General features: G+C 41.4%; 2 protein-coding genes across 2 annotated transcripts; both read left to right on the forward strand.

Moving 5' to 3' along the window:
- The first annotated feature begins 7,701 nt into the window (after positions 1-7,701).
- LOC144433195 (monocarboxylate transporter 12-like) lies at positions 7,702-10,291 on the forward strand. Its single transcript, XM_078121503.1, has 3 exons — positions 7,702-7,915; positions 8,782-9,771; positions 10,119-10,291. The coding sequence occupies exons 1-3, from the start codon at positions 7,702-7,704 to the stop codon at positions 10,289-10,291; spliced, it is 1,377 nt and encodes a 458-aa protein (XP_077977629.1).
- A 4,151-nt stretch (positions 10,292-14,442) lies between these two features.
- On the forward strand, positions 14,443-15,281 carry LOC144433196 (putative metal-dependent hydrolase YcfH). The gene is made up of 2 exons (XM_078121505.1): positions 14,443-14,514; positions 14,883-15,281. The coding sequence occupies exons 1-2, from the start codon at positions 14,443-14,445 to the stop codon at positions 15,279-15,281; spliced, it is 471 nt and encodes a 156-aa protein (XP_077977631.1).
- The last annotated feature ends 3,704 nt before the right edge of the window (positions 15,282-18,985 follow it).

The following is an 18,985-nucleotide window of genomic DNA, read 5'->3' on the forward strand; positions in this document are numbered from 1 at the left end:
AAGGAAGAGAAGGAAAAGAAGGGAAGAAACGGAGTAGGGGCTAGAGGCCGAGGGACACTCGGTTCTCAGAATCGAGTCCCGACTTACCCCGTCTGCAACTGAACACGACTATCAGACGGCATATTACAAACAGACTGTCAATATCTTATTTGCATAATGAAAGTAATATGTAAAACGGTGTGTGCCATCGTCAAATTGAGTACTGTTAGTCCATGATATTCTTAACAGAGACTAAATTATGAGACATCATTCATCTAACCGTGTGAGGATAGTTTGTCTACGCTATCTGATGTGATTACGATGTTTATGTAATAATGTACTATCAGGAAGCCTACCTGGTGACCGTAAATCACGACACGCGTTTTAAGAGTATATTTGCCATATCATATCACAGTTGTGATCCATGTGTAGAGATTTTTGAAAATGTACAATACATGTCAAGACTAGAACCTACCTTTATGATCAGTACTTCAAGACAGATACATGCATTTGGTGGCTAAATGTATAAGGAAGTGCAGCTCCTCTTTCACATAATAAATTATTTGTAATACGCATGCGCGATAAAAATCTCATTTGTAATTCGAAGCATGACGTATCGGAAGAGGTGCACACAGAATAGTTAATAATGGTCACTGTAACCGTGTACCAGTTACGGTAGCGTGCATTCTATCAATCAATTATAGCTTATAGCTTAGCACGTATACAGGATACTAATATTTTGCAATTCGGTTCATGCCATTCTGTCGATACAAAATGCAGTTACAGGCCAGGCCAGGTCAGGTCAGGTATCGACTGATTCATGTTCACATTCAGATCCAAAGATTTGAATCCGTCATTATACTTTGCGTAGATTTTCAATTGGTTGTTGTCAGGTTATTTTTTTTTCAGCAATTCGCCATCAAAATCGCCACGTAAATTAGTGACTTCTGTTTTAGGAATCACATTTTTCACATCGATTTCACATTCATTCTTGTACTTACTGGGTGCATTCAAGAGCAAAACACATTTTGTGAATGCTTGGCCAGGGCACACAGGGCAAGTTCAGGAACTTTTAAAATGTTGCACGTGAAAAGTAAAAAACAATGGCAGACACTCATACAAGGCAAAAATCTAGGAGGGGGCACTAGGAACTATTTCGTACACTTGGAATTAGTTTCTAGTGCCCAGGGAGGCACTAAATCCTAGAACTGGGTGCCTGATGGGGGGGGGGGGACTAGATCACAGTTCTTAGTACCACCTCCCCTCGTACTAATAATTTGTATTGCATTCACTACAATTGGGATGTTTTGTACTATCATTAAAATCGAATGTACAAATCACCAATTTAGAATATTAATCTTGTCATTTCAATTTTGTATTCACACTTTTATTTACCTTTGTGCATCATCCAGGTGTGGTCCGACTAATGAGTTAAAGAATTTCGTGATAATGTATTTCAATTTGTAGGTTATGTTCCTTTTAATGAATCTAAGTGTTCTCTTGGCTTTGTCTGTTGCTGGTGCACACTGATACTATTATAGAGGGGCGAGAGGTTGGTGTTTTTTAATGTCCGTGAATGAAGTTTGACCCTCCCCAAGACCTTGCACAAAAACTGTTGACCCTCCCCTACTCTGTCATTGGAATATCTGTGATCGAAAATAGCGTGCGTACAAAATAATTATCCAACCCATAACACTTGCATGAAAACTTGTGACCCTCCCCTAAAAGCCATCGGCCCCTTCCCATGTAATTTGTACCCAGTCAACACGTTTGTTTAGCCTTAAACATTGAAGATATGTTCATTGTTTTGCTAGCTTATGGTTAACTCATGAACTGTAAGATCAGTCATGCCGTTAGCCCTATCAGGCTTCTAAACCACGACTATGCTAAATTGCTCATTATATTATACCAGTATATTTGATAGCACAAATCGAGAGATCTGATTGGTCTAGACATCGAACTAGCACGTCTAAAAATTAATCAATAAACCACCCCCTGGGAATGGTATACCACTCAGTTTTGACCAGTGAACGAAATATATGCACAAGCGATAGTTAGTGCATATATTGAGTTCACTGGTGAAAACCGAATGGTATACCATTCCAAGGGGTGGTTTATCGCTATTATATTATACCAGTATATTGAAAATATCGGAAACAAGATAAGACGTAACGTGTTCTGGTCTCATTTGCGCCCCCATCTCTGCACGGACTGCAACGTTCGTAGACGAACATTGAACATCACAATTTGGATGTGTGCCAACTGTGCATTATCACTCATTTTAGACGCGCTAGTTCGATGTCTAGACCAATCAGATCTCTCGGTTTGCGCCATCAATATAGTGGTATAATATAATGAGCGATAAAGCACTCGGTTTTACCAGTGAACTCAATATATGCACTCGCTATCGCTCGTTCATATATTTCGTTCACTGGTCAAAACCTCTTGGTATACCATCCCCAGGGGTGGCATGGTTTATCGCTTAAATATCATGTACAGTCCAACTAGATTTGGTTGCAGCCAATCAAATATCGTTATGCTGTGAAAGGTGTCAAAGTGACCATGATGTCAGAATTTTAATGCTGATATATGTACAAACAATTGATAAGTATCACTATGACAACAATTGTTCTGAGCATCAGAAGCAGAAACTAGTCTGCCTCTTTGAGTTCAATCTACACCAGATTTAAACTGAATGCCTTCCGCAGGGGCAAAGTTTTGATAGTTTCGTTCTTACAGAGATTTGATGGAATACAACAGCACATGTGCAATTAGTTATGTTTCCTCACTGATTGTTAATTGCTCATTGCTATAAAGACAATGATGTAAATATTTTTGTTTGTTGTCATTATTTCATTTGTTTTGTTTCTGTTGTGGTTGTTTGATATTCTTTGTGCCATAATATTTTTCTTTGTTTAGACTTTTGACAATATCTTGTTTGCCTTTGGTTTTTGCCTTTGATTTTCTGCCTTAGCCGTTTTTTTGGCAATTGATCGAATCAGACCAGTTGATTCTATTGCTCACAATAGACCCAACTAATTCCCATCAGTGGGATTTCTCCTTCTGGAGTAAATATGTTAGTGCTTGTTTGAAGGGTTGGTGAGTATATGAGTGAGTGTTGCACATTCAAGTGTATTAACTCTGATATTAGTGTTTGTTGGTAAAGTTGATGACCGTAATGTGTTTGAATGTCTGTTGTATCAGTAAGGATGTAAGTGTTGGTTTGCAAGGGTAATAATGAATGTAGGAATGTCTATTGCAGCTGTCTTCTTCTCCGTCTGGATATCTTCAATTGGTCAAGGCGAATCCATGACATACCGAAAAAGAAAAGAAAATAAAAGAAAAAAGAAAAAAAAGTTAGATATTGAGATCATGGCTTGAAACAAAGCATCTTCGATTGTTACTCTTTGTTTATTTCAATAAAAGTTGAAACAATTATATGAAAGTTGTAAGAATTTGACGTCCAACTAATTTCTAATCAAACTAAATTGTGTGTGTGCATCATTTTGAATGTATGTATGTATGAATGTATGTATGTATGTATGTATGTATGTATGTATGTATGTATATGTTATTTGCCAAATACCGTTCCATATCTTGCTTCGAGAGGTAATTTTTCTGGTATAACGGAGAGCCGGAGGCGAGCCGTTATACCAGAAAAATTACCTCGAGCAGCAAGATGTGGAACAGTATTTGGCAAATAACATACTTATACGTCACCTGCGACTATGAATTCATTTTTGAATGTCTAAAAATGCTGTTTCATTTTAAAATAAAATCACTTCCGCGTTATACTGTTGAGAGTAGTATCATGCACCTCTCTGATAACTGCAATGCGGTTGTTTACATGTCAGCCTTAACTTTATCATCCAATCAGAGTGCGCGTTTGCTCAGTAGTATGACGTAATGTTTACTATTTGCATATCACTCAGCGATATATTCAAACTTATAACCATCAGCTGAAAAATGAGTGCGTCTTTGTTTTGCGTACTGTTTTCCATTAAATGTACATAAATGTTCGTGATATGCTTTGTTGTTCTAGTTAAGCAAAAAATACACCCTCTGTGGTGGTAATTTTCATATTCTTCATAAATTTAGGAATTCATGTTTACGATCGCGTGACGACCGTGCGTTCGCCGTCACTGGACTTTCACGGTTGTGTGTGGAATTTTTGACTATTTCCCTGTGACATGAAAAGTACAGTTCAAAGACTTGTTACAATGTATACAACGGTGATATTTTGTTCGATTGACAACAAATTTGGCATTGGATATGTTGGTTATAGCTCGATCTCTAGTTGTCTGCTAGATTTGTTTACAAGGGGACGTGCAGTGATCACGTGATACAACAAGCAAAAATACGGCTGTTGGTGAAAAATACGCCTGTGTATCTGCAGGGCTCTCGACCAATCAGAATGCGAGATTTGTGACAGGTGACGTATAAGTATATTTATTTGATTGATTTTGGTCATTGAACCTTTAGGGCACAATGACCTATCTATGTAATTACATATAGTTATGAAAACCCAGCTTTCAAAGATAATAAATGGCATTATCAGATTTGAGAACAACGTTTTCAGTTAAATTTTGGTTGATATGATATTGTTTGCCAAAGATTGGTGACAATGTAGAAAAATAATGTACTGTGAAAGTTGGTCGTGTATTGCACTATGCAGTTACATATGAAAGGAGCTTTGATCATAATGGTTGAGAGTGCATCAGATTTGCAGTACACTCATTTGAAGATGAAACATGAAGAAAACAAATTCAGTATTGTACATAAAAATTATTGTTTAAACTTAATTTTTAAACAAAATATTTTACCAGTTATTAATATGAGTTCACGATTTCAGATATGAGAAAGAAGAACATCAGGGATGGCAGGGCAATGGTATATGTAATCACCACAACATGGTGTGCATAAAAATTACAAATAGTGCATGGTAGGCCAAAAATTGACAACCTTGCTTACGAAAATATTCAAAAGCATGTCCTACCTGTTATAAGATATTTGTAAGCTGTTGGTTTTTCCAATTTGGGACATGTAACGGCAGTGGCTTGCTGACTGCAACAAAGTGGACACTTATGTTATTTAAATATTAGTAATTTCCAATATTCAGAATGTGAGATGGTGTACCTTGTGGTGTACAACACGTCTAGCAAAGTAGCTGTCCGTATAGTACACGTTTAATGAACTTACTTTGATTTTATATGACATGTATCACTTATACTACAGCCATATGGCAAGGCCTCCTATTGTAATAAATTATTGAAAGAAGTCTATTGCAAACGTATTTGATTTGAGAGATCAAAATGGCGTGCCTCACATGGTGAGTTGCTGAACTTATCTCCCCGGCCCTTGGTGAGTGCCGAAAATGGCCAGTGATGTTTAGCGTTCTAATGTAATAATCTCCATCTAACATTTTAGTTGAAATGAAAGTCATCATCAAAACATGCAAAGCTGTATAATTACTTACCCTATGCTTTGAATATCACTGACAAGGTTGGCATGAATGCCGTGTGATGTGCTGATAACCTCAACATTTGCACAACTTACCAGCTAACGACTGCTGAGGACAGCCTGTAATTTCCTTGGCAAACATGTATGCGACATGTGTAATGGGCGACGTTGATAAACCGAAAACCATTAATTACGTAAATTGCCCTTTAATATTCGTGGGATGTTCACCAAAACCTAATCAGTTCTTGCCATTACCCTACGGAACATGTCTACCACATTTCGTTCAAATTGATGCAACCGTTTTGTTTTTCAAAAATGGTGACACACACACACACATACATTTAAACCCCTAATATATCTCCTTCCTTACGGAAGGAAAAAATGACCCCTACTTTACCTTCTAATCACAAACTCAACTTGTGGATTTAATCGTTTGATTTCGAAAGCACAGAACAGCAGTAGGTAGCATTGACATGAGTGATACAGACTTACAGACTAATGATTTAACAGGTGCGCCAACATCGACGAATATGTTAGTTCAAGATAAGAACCAGGTCAAACTCTACTAGTCGTTGTCGACTGTCATTTCAACTCAAGGACGCTTTGTTGCAAACCGATGATTGATAACACCATGACACTACAGCCACAAAGGTAGGTAAACTGTTGAAATCACTATTTTTACCTCAGCGTTTTTAGATTTTCAGAGATTAAGATTAGGCAGATTGCAAAATAATAAGCCAAAGTACGTTAATATTTATAGCTATTGTGTTTTGATATTGGCCGGGTATATTATATATACGTCACGGAGTACATTACGCTCCTACCCAAGACTTAGGTTGACAAGGAGGCTATGACTATGAGTTGGTACGACTCCTTCAGAATATTAACGTTACTGACCCCATTCTCTAGTCAGTATTTCTTTTCTGAAAAAGATATATTGAGATTTAACTTCTGTAATCAGTTAACGTATGATGATAAGACCGTGTCTACAACGGCTTATCTGTCAATCACATTTCCTGTCTATGATAACCGTTAGTTGTTGTTTACAGGCGAAATAAACAAAAACAAATTAACGATGGAGTGTGCCCCATATAACAGGGGTCAGTCCTGAAACTCTGTTCTAAAAAAAAATATTTGTTGCAAGTATCATAACATAACTGTCAGTGCATGACTTTGGTATCTTCAAGGTGACCTTCTTAAACTTGCCTATTTTACGGCACTTATAGTTCTCTGTTTATATCTCGTATTCCGCGAGATATAAACGGAGTACCATTAGCGCTGAAAAAAGGCCATGCTTTAACTGCAATATTAGGGTAGGCTAATAAGCCCGGACCGATGACGTCATTTCAGTCTAACAAAAAATCTGTTCAAACTAATTTACGATTGCATGCAACGAAACTATTTATTGTTTGAATAAGTGTCAAAGGCCAGAGGTCATGTCGAATTCTAACAATATACAGTCCTGTTCATAATATATCATCTCACACTGTTACATGACATGTAAATCAACAGTCATCCTCTGCGATAGTCCAATAGCCGATTTTGGACTCGTATTAAACTCCGGATTATGTCAAATCTTTTGGCGATGTTCTCAATGTGTTTTATCGTTATGGTGTCTATCTCAACATGAAACCTTGTGATCAGGCTCACTGATCTTGATAGTTCATTTAACTGCTTTGACTCGCTTCTGGGAAAAACACTGTAAGACTGTGTGCACAAAGTTATGATTCCAAATTATTATTGGAAAATTTCGTTCGACTTCTAAGCTTCCAAAGATGTCATTGTAGTCTTTATAAGTGGTCATATGGATGAGGATTGGGTATTCTTAATTATAAAACAAATTTATCATAGCTGCCTACTTGAAAATCAATGACAAACAACACATGTGTTTGTAACTCAATACAATTTGCAAAAAGCTTTTAAAATGAGTAAAAAGTTTCTTATTGTACGTACGTATAACAACAAATCATTAATTTTTGTACATTTGTTAATCTTTTCCATTTATTGAGTTACAAATAATGACAACATTTATTGTTTCACATTGATTATTCAAGTCAGAAGCCATCATAAACTTTCTTATAAATTAAAAATCCATAAATACCCAATTGCAATCCGCATCCATATGGCCACTTTGAAATACATTTGCTGGTGGCGCTATATGAAGTGAAAATAATCCTCTTTTAACGTCTAAACGACTGTTTGTGTCTTCTTTTTCAGGTCTGAGATTTGATTTTGGTTTCAATTTTTGAACTCTACGACAGAATGGCTGACGACAAAACAGTCAGAATTATGGACTCACCGGACGGGGGCTACGGCTGGGTTATTGTTCTGGCATCAATCGTAATACATATTTCCACCGGTGCTATATACAATGCAATCGGCGTCTTACTTGTGGCGCTGAATGAATATTTTGACCAAGGAACAGAACAGGTCGCTTGGATTGCTTCTCTGTGTGGGGTTATGATGTGTATATCAGGCAAGTAAACAAATATTGAGGGTACCCCCGCCCCCTCTCCGAGAGGGTAACTTTGCCCCAATAACATGAATGGAAATAAGTCGCTATACACACATAGTATCCGATATGTAAGTGAAAATATATGCAAATTCGCCTTGACAAATTTAAATACTCTTCCTGACTAATAAATTACCATCGTGTAGGTATTCTGATAATAAATCTATAAAAAAAGACCCAACAGGAACTAATGATAGTCTATTACTACTGGTTAGTTATTATACCTTCCCATCATGCATTTCAGGTCTTCCGGCAGGGAAATTAACCCAAAAGATTGGAACACGTCTCACTGTCATGTGTGGAGCTTTTCTGTCTACAACTGGGTTTCTTGTGTCTTCGGCGGCAGAAAGTTTATTTGTTTTGTACATCACCCTTGGATTGTGTGTAGGTGCGTCATACATATTAGCATCTACTTCTTAAGAGTTAAGTCAGCTGGAATTTCTTATAAAATTGTATTTATTACCTGCAGTTAATTTATACAATATTTACATTATAATATAATCTAGAGGGTAGAGCGCATACCTTGATTTAGCATCTGACTTAAAAGAGCTAGGCCTTGTGTACAATTGAATGAAATCCACTGGTTTTATGGTGCGGCAGTAACAGCAGGGGAAGTAATACCAGGTCTCTGAGAAAATGGCCAAACAAAGTTGAGACCAGCAGTGAGAACAAACCAACAATATCTTATTAAACCAGATTCTTCAATTTTTGTATCATGTAACTTTAATGTAAAATTAGCATCGATTTTGTTCCCCTTTAATTTATCAGAAATTGTGAAAATGACCACTACGTCTTTGATATGCTATAAACATAACATATCTCTGTTTTAGGTTTCGGGTTGGGCATTGCACAAGTGTCTGCCATAGTGTTAATCGGCAAGTATTTCAAGAGAAGACACGCCTTCGCCAATGGGGCAGCATACAGTGGCACTGCGATTGGCATGCTGTGTTTTCCACCTATATCGCATTTTCTTTTGGAATATTACGGGTGGAGGGGAACTATGTTCATCGTAGCAGGATTAAGCGCTCAGATCTTTGTGTGTGGTGCTTTAATGACACCACCTAGGACTATGGCAAAGATTCAGTCACAGAACTCCACTGCTTCACTACCAGAACCACCCTTGCACCGATGTACTGAAAATTATGAAGATGAAATTGACCTACACATATCAACACCAGTCAACAGAAATATGAAAGGAACCGCCGAGACAGAGTTTTTGAATGGCATCAGTATAACACGCCATAATATTTGTTCTGAGGACATCCATGACGAAGACCACTTTATCAAAGAAAGAACAGGTCGGGAAGGAAAAGGGGAATCTAAGGTTAAGAGTAACGTTGTGTTTTCAAAATTAGGTATACATTTATTTGCTGAAAATCGAACATTTAGTCTGATTTGCATCGCACAATTCTTTGAAGGGTGTGGATCTAGTACTGTGACTGCTCTACTTTTTGCTCGTACTGTTCATGTCGGTATCTCCAAATTAAATGCTGCTTTTATGCTGTCAATTCTCGGTATTTGCAGCCTCGTCTGTCGTGTGAGCCATGGACTAATTATAGATCTCAAAATCATATCCGCTACGCGTCTACTTGGCATTGCCATAGGTACGTATGGAGTTGGCGTGTTGCTGAATACAACAACCAGTACTTACGTAGTTTTGATGTTATTAGCTGCTGTTTTAGGAGTAGCCGACGGCACCCTTCAACCTCTAGTACCAATCTGTATGAGAGAATGCGTAGGTATAGAAGAGATGGACCTAGCCTTTGGATGGGACTACTTCGCCATGGGTCTTGGTTACCTGGTGGGACCTCCTTTCGGCGGTGAGAAGTTCTGATGTTTTTTTCTGTGGGGAAATGAGTAATCATCCCTTGGTTTATAATCGAAATGCATGCTAATTATGAAGCGTTGAGAGACGATAGGTTGGTCAGTACTTGGTTTACAAGAGGACTCAAATTTGACCGTACGATAAATGTATAACAACTCGAACATGTTCTAATTAGATCAGATTTTAAACAGATTGGAGATGTCATATTCCAACAGCTTGTACTGTAATTACATGTTGCATGATTAATCCACACATCACTGACACATATTTCTCATTATTTCAAAATACTCTATAGCTGTTTATGCATGCATTAATTTCATGATTATTTCATAATTATTCTAGGCTGGCTCTGTGATACAACAGGGAACTATGATGTTGCATTTTACATCACTGGAACTGTGCTTATAGGCAGTGGTATATTGGTAGTATTGGCACCTTTAGCTGGATCTAAGAAGAGACGACAGAATAGGAATTGGGACATCCTAAGTAAATCAGACATTGTCGAGAAATCTTAGAATATACAAAGACACTTTTTCTGAAATGATGATTCACGAGAGAAGGTTCTTTATTTTATTTAGCCAAAGAAATGCGTGAAATAACGATGTTAGAATCATCTGCAAATAAATGGATATTAAAATAGTTGGAAGAATTCAGAAGAGAATTTATTTAAATTTGTGTCAATGTATGTAAATTAAAAACAATGATAGGCCATGTGTTGAACCAGGGGTATCATGTATGTGACCAACATTTTTTCAGAATCTGCTTTGTCATCAAAAACAACTTAATGAATAGTGAATTGATAAAACAATTCTTGTAGATTTTTCTGAGTAATAAGTAAACTGTTTGTTATTGTACGTACAGTTACAAACTTTAACACACTCTGTACTTTTTATATTAGGTAATATAAACATGGACTAAGGCAATACAGTTTCGTGTAAGAGGCATATTGTTTACAACGAATGTATGAAAGAAATGTCAAAACTTTAGTTAAAAATTTACGGGGTTTTCGAACTCGATAGCTAGTGTAATTTTTATCCCCATTGCCGAAAGGTAAAGTTCCCCTGATCAGTTAATTTTGTATATCCCATTATTAAATCTAGTTTACGTTTATAACGTGCAATATGTCCAAGATATACATAAATTTCTGTGACATCAGGGAACTACTAGAAATCCCCCACATAGGCGAAAAATCTGCGCAAGCTATAGGTAAATTAAGATCAAAATACGGTAATTTAACCCTCAACCATCTCAGGGAGATACCCAATCTAAGGTTATCTAAAGACTTTTATAATAGAGTAGATTTTAGCCCAACCCTTCGCCTACAAAATTACAGGAATTAGACGATGTGTTAAGTCAAATTAGTACAAGACTCTCGAATTCAGTGGCCCACTCGTCAATTTCAAATACATCACAACGAATAGACGACGTACTTAGCCAAATCAGTGAACGACTTTCGAATACACCGGCACACTCGTCAATTTCGTCCTCGTCACCAAGGGAGAGCATGCATGTCAGTTCCAAGACGGCTAAGGCCTCTCCAATAACAATTCAGTCAATGATACACAATGTTCACCGTTGTATAGTTAAACATGAACGATCTACACTACAAAACATCCAACCATCAACGAGTTGTTATGATGACGAACTTTTTTCTGAATCAAGACGCGATTTAGGGGGATTATCGGCCACAGCTGACAAAATTAAATACGGGGTCAAACGACACTCACCAGTTGCGGTGCACGGGCATTCATTAGTGCAACCCCATCACGACAATGCGCGACAGGGGCACGTTACTAAGGCAATGTTTCAGCGAGTAACTCAAACATTACCACCAGTGCTCTCCCCCATACATACCGTACAGGCGATTTTGTGTAGCAATGTAACCTCCAAATTGTATGCAGACCCCCCCCCCCCAACACTTCAACGGGTACCACCGCACACCACTCAATCGTCCCAATTCGAGGAGGTGAAGAGAGGTATACCAACCACCTACCAACCACCACGAGTCGTAAGAGTCGTTAAGGACATGCGGCCAAGGGGAGGTGCTCCCAAGACGTTTGATCGGGTAACCAGTCAGGGATGGTTCCCTAAAGCGTCTACAGGGGGCAACCAGCCCCTCCCCAATGGGAAGAATGGTACGACCATCAAGATCGAGGCCACACTACCAAATACCCAATGCAAGCCGAAAAACGTGGTCATAGTAGCGCAGAGTTGCATGAGCCGCGCACGCAACGCTCTCAGAGCAGCACAGAATTGCCTGAACCACCTACTCGGAAGTTGCGAGGTGACGCACGTTCACAAGGTGCCAGTAACTATTCCTCCCTGGGGTACAACCAGCCTTGGTGGTCTCCCCGGTTCAGGAGTACCCTGACACCTACCTTGAATATCAGCCGTCACAAGTGGCAAGGGCTTCTTCACAGAATGTCCAACCAGGATACTATGCCAAATCTGTGCATCAGCTAGGGTAAAACCAGCCTTTGGCGGTTCACCCGGCGGAAACGAGCAGTAATCCCTACACTGACGACAATGGAGGTGGACATTTAGGAGATACCCACACCATACCGAACCACCTCAAGCTAACCATGGAAGGGAACCAAACATGCAAGATAACCTACCTCAAGTCCAACCAGCTCATGTAAGACCACCAAATATCCCATCTGATACAATGGCCCACAGTCAGCAACAGGGACAGGGGAGTCCAAGGATGCCATCGGGTTACAACCAGCCATTGGCGGTGTACCCCTCTCAGGACCAGCATCTAGGACCACCACCATGTCCCAGTCAACAACCAGCATCAATGAGGGAGACTCACAACACCGACTACCGGCTGGGCCGTCTGCAGCCCTTTCCAAAGACCCCCATTTATAATGGAGAGGGCAAGTGGAAGGCCTCTACCGAAGGTATTCAAAGTATGCCAATATCAAAGTGTGGTCCAATTGGGAATGCAACGAACAACTTTACTGGTGCTTGGCAGGCAAGGCGGCTGAATACCATGCAGCCTTAATGGATAGAGTAGGAGAACTTCCATACGAACAAGTCATTAGAGAATTGGAGAGGAAGTTTGGCCATCAGGAGCTGCCAGAGACCGTCCAGGTGAAGTTCAGCCAGACCTGGCAAGGGAGGGGTGAAAGTCTCAAAGACTGGGCGGACCGTGTCACATCCCTGGCCTTTGGCACAATCTCCATTCCATACATGCACCAGCAAGCCATTCTCAGGTTTTGTCAGGGCTGAATAAACCGAGAGGCCGGACAGCTGGCAGCCCATCAAAACCCAGCCACCATGTAGGAGGCCCTTGCTAAAGTCAATTGGTACCTGTACATAAACCAGTCCATGACTGACAGGCCCATTAGACCCCAAGTCAGATATATAGGTCCTGATCGAGGGGCTGGGGATAAGACCTCCACACCCACAGAAGCCAAGGCACATATCCAGCCCAAGGACCAGGGAGATCCCTCAGAACAAGTGGAGACAACTAATCAGAGTTGGCAGTAAAACAGAAACGGGACCACTGGGCCAAAAGTCTACGCCAAGAGGCCTATGAATACTTGGAGATGTCCGCAGAATGGATCAGGAGATACCTTCCCCACAAGGTCCCAGTGAAGCTTAAACAACAACAGCGGTGCAGAGGTCCTGTGAGGCAGACACCCACCATGACCAGAGAACACCGACTGGATGATCCGGAGGAGGTGGCCTGTTGGCAGCAGGGATCTGTGCACTCAGAAACCCTGCAGGAGGACCCAGCCCTCTACCAACAGGCCCCTCAACACGGAAAGTAGAACTCCCCTTGGTAGACCAAGCAACAACTGCAGCACTCACCATTACTGTGGGTGGGATGACCAGCCCTGGTGGGCCCCCACCCCAGTTGGCAGCCAACTCATCCACCCAATCCAACCACCCCTCTTTGGGTGGGATGACCAGCCTTGGCGGTCCCCCACCCCGTAGGAATAGATCAGGGAAAAAGAATCGGGGCAGAAGCGCCCATGAACCCCTAGCAGGCCGACTCTCGCTAAAAGGTCTCCTCCAAAGGCAGCTAAAAGAAAATCAAAGTTACCGGCAGAGGGGAATGTTAGGGGAAGTGTCCCGGGCCCATCACCTCGAGTGGCTAACAGTGGTGCTGAGACTATTAAGTCAAAGCACTGTGCTGGGTGCCAGGATCTAGTTGAGGACTCTTTGGGGGAGGGATTCACAGGCCAGTTCCTACCAGTGGGCTTTTCAGCTGAGGGCCGGTGTGATAAGTTGCCTAAGGGGTATTGGCAGTGCCCCATCCCTGAGTGCAGAGGGTGCACAAAAAGACTAAAGGAACATGTCTTCAGGTTCCATGTGCCATCTGTATTCAGGGAGAGGGATCAACAATGGAACACTGGGGAAGTGCATGTGGTCATGGATGCACTTCACCATTGGATCATGGGGGGTCCTCACGGGACTCTGCTAGTGACCTACTGGGTTACTTTATCAGACATAGTCAGGCTTTTGTACCCTCCTTGTCCAAAGTGGGGGAAAGGTACCCTCGTTGCTGAGGCAGTTGTGTGAGGAGATGGGATGGAGACCAGTGCCTGGGGCATTTAGTCTTCACCCTGTCAACTCCCCGGCTGTCTTAATACATTGGAGAGTCCTGGTCGTCCTCTTGGGTTTTCGCTCACCGGTGCAGAGAGGGGAGTTCTCCAGGATGTTTGGTGACAATGTCATACCAACACCAAGAGAAATGCCACCTTCATGTCCGGCGGAGGTACCCATGGAGGTAGGGCCCCCTTCTGGACTGTCCCCAGTGAGCTCTGGGAAGTCTTGGATGAGTCATGCCCAGATGACTTAGGATTCACTTTTGCCAACGGGTGTTAGGGTATACTGAGACCCCTATAGCTTCCCCACTTTGATCAACCCGGAAAGTAGCAGTGGGGCTGCACCCAAAGCATGCCGGGTGAGGGAGACCCTTTCATTTTGAGCGATTTCGGCAGCTCGTACAGTTTCCCTATGTCTCAGCTTTAGGGGAGGTAGTGATTGACCATTCTGTTGATCCCAAGTACTGGCCAGCCCAGGAACAGCTCTTACGGTGAGCACTGGCACTGTGCACTTTTGGAAAAACTCTGATCCGCCATATCCATGGAACAGGGTGGAGATAGGATTGGTGCAGATGTAAGTTCTTCTGTACTGGCAATTGTCAAGAAGAACTGCAGTCTGAATCAACCTATCCACCTCCATGCCTTCTCTGGGGATTGGAGTACAGCATGTCATTGGATCAGAGTGTTTCAAAACTGTTACTTTGGCTTCACTGACGGAGTAGCCAGTTTCTGTGCGGTTCAAGTGGAAGCACTCAGGAAGATCCCTGAGGACTGTCTCTTGTTGGAGACGGACTCACCATATTTTCCTGTGCCCGGAGGGCTGAAACCCAACACCCCCACATTTATTGGAGATGTTGCGGTCTTGGTGGCTGACCGCCATGGACTCAAGCTTGTCAGGTTGCTAGAGTCCACGGTGGCCAACACTCGGCGCCTCTATGGCTTCACTTAGAACCGATAACGTTAGGTATAGAATAGGCCTAGTGAGAATAAACCTATCACTGATGGTTGCCCCCCCCCCCCATAAAATTAAGGAACCAAACCTATCTATGATGGTTGTCCCCCCCCCTTTTACGTTAAGGGAGTTAACCTATCTTTGATGGTTGTCCCCTTCCCCCTTAAAATCAAGGAACCAACCCATCTTAGATGGTTAACGTTGTAAATAACTACAAGTCATTGTCAACAAGTCCTTAACAAGTGGTACGATTATGGTCGCCATGAAATTATTAGGCAGATAACCATGCGACAGCATAGAGGAAAGAACAAGAGCTAACATAATATGAAGTCTGTGGCTAGCATATTTAAAATGTTCACGAGAGGTCGTCATCGCCAGCAGCTTTACCATTTAGAAGACTGTTAATCGAGTGAGAAACCTCAGCACTGCTGATAGAAAATTAAATATCTGAGTTGTCAGGTGATGAATGCACATAAGATTTAACCGAGTCCTCGTGATCATTGCTGTTCACGGAAGAGAGTAACGATGCATAGTGGTCTTTCCACATATTAGCAATGCTTTCCTGTCCTGAACAACTTCCGACTGTTGATGCGAGGTGAGGAGTGCAGTTGACGGAGCGAACCTGAGTCCAGAAGCGGTTATAGTCATTTTTACTCAGGGACGTTGCTAGACTGTTTGCATGTGCCACTTTCTCATTACGTCTACAGATACGAAATGCATGCTTAAAATTGGCACGAGCCTTGCTCATAATGCTATAAATTGGTCCAGTTCTTGGTTTTCCATTACCCAACCATAACTTAAAGGCATTTCTTGAGTTGTCATGCGCTTCCTTCACGTAATCATTCCAGCCAGGAGCCGAGGGCACATAGTTGCCAATACACTGTTACACTCACTCAATAATATTGTTGATTTTTGACAAGTAGTTTACATATGTATGAAAATTGTCTTCACAATCAGTGGGCAAGTAAACGCAAAATATGAGGCAGTTTTTATTATCGTAACGAAGTTGCAATCCTATCAATCTATTGTCGTCATAAAAACATAATTTGGGATGAGCAATTTGCGCCAGAGATTTTCTCCACAGAATTCCCACTCCACCATACGGCCTACCAATTCTTATGCCAGCATCGTCTTTTAAAGCCGTCATACCAGACGCATAAAATTGTTCATTGATCTTGGACAGTAGAGGGAGTTCACTCTTAGACAACCAGTGTTCTTATAGAAGGATAATATCATGATTATCACAGAGGTTATTCACTGCTGTAGCAGCCAATTTAATACCGCGACAATTATAAGAAGCAATGCGAAGTACCATCTAATTAGATTTTGTTTGATAATATTTTCTCACGAGAGCACCAGTAGGCCAAACAGAAGCATCTAATAGTTTAGTGAACTGATCATGTGGTACTTCTACAACAAAGGAGGCATAGGTATCATATTTAGTATTCAACCTTTCACATTTGGATTCGATATTGGTTTTATTTCTGACATACTTCACAACAGCTTGATTAGACGTGGTAGGAAGCAGTCTGCTTACAAACAAGCGTGCAGGGGGGGGGGCGTGAATTTACAACCTTCAAGCAACCATTGGTAGTCGAATCAGTTCCAATCAAAGGCTTTGCTGATTGTTTGGTTCTACGATGTCGTTTGGTTACCGTTGTGAAGCTGCCGTCAATGCTCGTAGCTGAAGAAAGCGGTTGTCGAAACTGAATACTTTGTCCAATACCAACCACTGATTGGATATTTGCAGCGACAATGTTAGCATATGATATGGAACATTCTGTACAGGTGGATGTTGTTGACTTGCTTCCTTTGTCGCATGAATTTACTGAAGGACTAAATATCTATAGTCAAGTTGGCAGAGAGTGGGCCGAGTTGGTGGGCCGAGTTGACAGAGAGTGGGCCGAGTTGGCAGAGAGTGGGCCGAGTTGATGGGCCGAGTTGGCAGAGAGTGGGCCGAGTTGGCAGAGAGTGGGCCGAGTTGGTGGGCCGAGTTGGCAGAGAGTGGGCCGAGTTGGTGGGCCGAGTTGGCAGACGGTGGGCCGAGTTGGTGGGCCGAGTTGGAAATGGGACGAGGTGGACGTGCACCTCACTACATCGTTTGCATGTGTAAAGCAAACAATCGAATTGTCTGCTGACACCTTTTTAGTCGTTGTGTCACCTTGCATAGGCATGTGGCGAACCCCTGTTAATCGAACATTAGTAGAGCTCTTGCTTGATACCTTAAGCTCATGCACCTCGGATCGCAGACTGTTAATTTCATCATATAGTTTCTTATTGTTATGGAGACATCAATTCCTTCATTGACGTCATATCTTGACGCAGAGAACGAAGCTCCTTCAACATCGTAGAAATATCAACATGAGCCACATCTATACAGGGGGGTTTGATAGGTCTTTAGCTACAAAACATGGCATATTGTCAGGATCAGTCTCGTGAATCAAGTTAATGATGTCTTGAATATTGTTAGTTTTCTTGTGCTGACCTTGATGTTTTTTGTAGTGCCCAGATTTCCCATCATCTAGAAAATCGAATAACATTTTCTTTGCTTTCTCAATTTCACCATCATTGAAATGTTCGACACGAAGTTTTATAATAATGTCATTTGGTAGAATGGCAAGCTTATCAGTGATATAACATAAAAGTTCGTTGATCACCACTCCACATTGAGTCACAGGTGAAGATTCGGTGACACTACGAGCATGATCAATAGTGGTACTGGATGAAGAACTTACATGTGCTTGGCGTTTTCCAAATCGTTTTTCTCACATGGAGGGCAGAGAACCAAGTCTCCCTGGTAAACTTTCGCTAGGTTAGAGATTTCTTTGCAGTCATTACAGCCTAGCATATTTCATCAATTATGCAGCCTGGTAACACCTGGCGAGTTTACTAGTGTGAGGTGTATTCACGTCCTTAGTGTTGGAGAGCATGAACAAATATACTCGAAAGTCGGCTTTGCACCACAGCTATCCGTATTCTGGTCATTCACCCACCGTCTCTTGTCCTTTAGAAGAAAGTTCACCTCAAATAAATTCACTAAATAGCAGCTTGGTAGGCTCAGAAACGAGTAGATTTGCGGACCTCAGAATTACGTGTACACACTCATTAGCAATGCAAATGATACTCCTGTGTAATGTAAATAGTTCGTTGGTTAATGAAGAGCAACAGGAGACACAGCACTGTGACCAATACAGCGCCTGGGAGCTCCAAAGTGACCCTGGGACATCATTTATAAATTCCTGGGACTTCAAACCTAGGACCTCAATGAGCCTGGGAAATTGCTGTGTCAACGCGTCGAAGAATCCAACTACCACAAGAATATACGGTAATTATATTCCCGTATGTACTTATAATAAACTAGACCCAACCGGTCATTACAGTGTAGAAAAGGGAATCTAGTTACACTATAATTGGCGCTGCGAGCAAAAATCCGATCCTCCATTTATTTGAAACTTTCTTTCGAAAAAAAGGAGAGTAAAAAGTGGGATTGGAAAGAAAACTTGCAGTGTTTTCAGGTATATGTAGTGCTTTCTATTGTGCCACATATACCGTTGCAGTGAAGTTCAAATTTGCCGCACCCTAATATGTACTGCTGTGCATTCCTCAGCTGTTCCGTGTTCAGGTGTAAATTGGTAATATGACCATAGGTATGCCGTTCTGTTTGACCACTTGCCTCTTACCACTGCGGTCGGGGTTCGAAC

Source organism: Glandiceps talaboti, chromosome 3, assembly GCF_964340395.1.
Source record: "Glandiceps talaboti chromosome 3, keGlaTala1.1, whole genome shotgun sequence".
Lineage (NCBI taxonomy): Eukaryota > Metazoa > Hemichordata > Enteropneusta > Spengelidae > Glandiceps > Glandiceps talaboti.

Coding starts and splice junctions, on each gene's coding strand:
- LOC144433195 (XM_078121503.1), top strand. CDS start 7,702: ATGGCTGACGACAAAACAGTCAGAATTATGGACTCACCGGACGGGGGC. Junction 7,916..8,781: donor GGTTATGATGTGTATATCAG/GCAAGTAAACAA, acceptor TCTCTGTTTTAG/GTTTCGGGTTGGGCATTGCA. Junction 9,772..10,118: donor GGTGGGACCTCCTTTCGGCG/GTGAGAAGTTCT, acceptor TAATTATTCTAG/GCTGGCTCTGTGATACAACA.
- LOC144433196 (XM_078121505.1), top strand. CDS start 14,443: ATGTTTGGTGACAATGTCATACCAACACCAAGAGAAATGCCACCTTCA. Junction 14,515..14,882: donor CGGCGGAGGTACCCATGGAG/GTAGGGCCCCCT, acceptor TCCATGGAACAG/GGTGGAGATAGGATTGGTGC.